The sequence below is a fragment of the Etheostoma cragini genome, unplaced genomic scaffold (assembly GCF_013103735.1).
Source record: "Etheostoma cragini isolate CJK2018 unplaced genomic scaffold, CSU_Ecrag_1.0 ScbMSFa_1523, whole genome shotgun sequence".
Taxonomy (NCBI): domain Eukaryota; kingdom Metazoa; phylum Chordata; class Actinopteri; order Perciformes; family Percidae; genus Etheostoma; species Etheostoma cragini.
The window spans coordinates 27323-29822 of NW_023265587.1; the positions used below are offsets into that span (position 1 = coordinate 27323).

Below are 2500 nucleotides of genomic sequence, written 5' to 3' on the forward strand. Positions count from 1 at the left end.
TGCCTGGAAGCTGAACAGCAGAGTTAAATGTCTGCATGCTAATATATTTAACAGACAATTTTAAAGTAGCAATTTTCGACCCCAAAAAAAAAATATGGAGTTACAAAGTAGGTTTGAAAAGTTGTCTTTGAATGACGTCGTTAACATAGAAACAAGTGAGTGTCCTGGGTAGTTTTAATGATATTGCAGATGTATTTCATGGGCTTCAGTTTTAACACTTCAAGGGTTTAGAACCGATATATGTCTCGTGGGTTTCACGACTGCAACGCCTCTGTAGGGGACTACAGGTCCAGAGTGTATTCCCTAATTATTAGAGTAGTAGGCCCTACTTTAGTCCGATCAAATGAGGAGAACACCTTTGCACCATGTAGGTTTGCAAACAGCTCGTCCACATAAGGCCGGGTATTTTTATTTTGACCAGTTAATCAGGTAACAGGATACAGGATGTAGGATATAGGTACAAAAAAAAACTTTAAACACAAAAGAAATGAAAAACAATAATTAAACGGGTATTTTAAACAATTTGGATGAGGTATTTAACTATACCAAATGACCAAAACAACCGAAAACAGTTATTCTTCAACATTTTATTAACAAAAAAAAGCACTGGAATAAAAACCCAACGCAATCAAAAACAAAAAATGAAAGTGAATTCAGCGATCATTTCCATTTAAAATTTCCCAAGCTCATTTTTATTTCTCATGCCATTAATTGATTTATGGCATACAGGCCTGGCTATGAGGGCAGGAATTTGTCGGAAATAGTGGTTTTGCAGCATGTACTGTAATGCACAAATATAGAGAGTTTAACCAGCTCATGGCTGGAACTAATGGGGGGCAGGTCGGTCCACCACTTTGATCCAGATTCCCTAGAGGATCTACTGCATTTGGTGATGCTCCGGCTTTTCATCTAGTGCCGTGGTGAAGTTGCCAGGTCTGGTTGGATATCGCGGCCCCTTTTGGATGGTTGCTACAAAGACTTGTACAGGCATTCATGGCTCCTAGACGAGAAACCCTTAGAACTTTGATGATCCTGTGACTTGTCCTCTAGCGCCATTACCGGGCTGTATAAAAATGTTTCTGACCCTCAAAGACCTGTTAGTCTGCTTCAAAATGTCCACCTCCGCTTCATTTATTATCCTAAGTTAGATGCACCTGTTTGAGGTCGTTAGCTGCATAAAGACACCTGTCCACCCCATAAAATCAGTGAGAATCCAACTACTGACATGGCCAAGACCAAAGAGCTGTCTAAAGACACTGGTAAGTTAAACATTGATGCACTGTAAAACTGGACTGGCACTCGGTTGGAACAGCACCTGGGGGTTTTCCTTACCATCAGGATCAGGCTCCAAACTAAACGCCTGTCTTCCTCTTCCCCCAGATACCTACCCGTATGTGTCGTCGCTGGTTTGCGCCTTCTTCATGTGTCTGACTCCGCTGTGGATCGTCATCTCCTCCAAGCACCCGGCCAGCCGCACCCTGCTCTACTCCGGATGGGAGCCGGTCATCACTGCCATGCTCACCAGCAGGTGTTTGTGTGTTTGTGTGTGTAACTGTGCATGTTAAGCTATTCTGCGTCTGCACTCCCCAGTGTCTGGTTTGCCTGATGACTCATCCCCAAAACAAATTGCAGCACCCTAGCACATCCACCCTCTGCCTCGGCCTGGCACCCTTTTACTAAGACAGCCAGTAAGAAGTTGGCTGGCTGGCTGGCTGGCTGGCTGGCTGGCTCGCCACGCAATACTCAGTGCAGGTGGTGACACATGTCCCATGTTTTATAGAGCAAAAAGACAATCAAAATATTGTCTCTGGACACCATGAGCTTAACACTCTTGTCCTTCCCTCTCTCTCATGGTACGTGTCCACTGTTGACGTCCGCTTTTTCCGCCCAATTCATTGTCTATGAGCCAAGCTATCCATTCTAAATTCACTGAGGACATCATTTAGATAATGAATTCTCTGTCTTTCTATTTCCGAGCCCCCTTGTGTGTGTGTGTGTGTGTGTCTCTCTCTCTCTCTCTCTCTCTCTCTCTCTCTCTCTCTTTGTCTGTGTCCCTCTCTTTCACACACACTCAGCACCACCAGTTAATGATCTAATTATGTTGTGTTCTGTAGCATCGGAGGACTCATCCTGGACCAGACGGTGTCTGACTCAAATCTGGCCGGCATCGTGGTGTACACCCCGGTTATCAACGGTGAGTCACGGCAATGGCACGGCTTCAATGTGTCACTGTTGGATTTGCGGGGCACAAACAGACCAGGACAACCTGGGGTTTAAATATAATAGCTTCCTAACAGAAAGTCAGCGATTTATGTGAAATGTAATGAAAACCCAAAGCATGTGTTCAGCGACCCACACACACACCACAAGATTGTGGTCTTACAGATGATCAATGACCTTTTACATCTAAACGCCTGGTCCCCGCTCACATGCATTTATGTTCTAAAGCCAAAATCAATATGCTTTCTCATAATGAAAGATTACAACATGGCTCAACTTG

The 2500-nt window shown here is 44.2% G+C and overlaps 1 protein-coding gene across 3 annotated transcripts in view; it reads left to right on the top strand.

The window, feature by feature from the left end:
• slc41a2b (solute carrier family 41 member 2b) overlaps positions 1 to 2500 on the top strand; it is a 48044-nt gene that overhangs the window by 21367 nt on the left and 24177 nt on the right. For all 3 annotated transcript variants that reach the window (XM_034865386.1, XM_034865388.1, XM_034865387.1), the window contains 2 exons: positions 1381 to 1528; positions 2115 to 2194. In XM_034865386.1, the coding sequence (XP_034721277.1) occupies positions 1381 to 1528; positions 2115 to 2194 (228 nt within the window). The remainder of the gene's footprint in view (positions 1 to 1380; positions 1529 to 2114; positions 2195 to 2500) is intronic.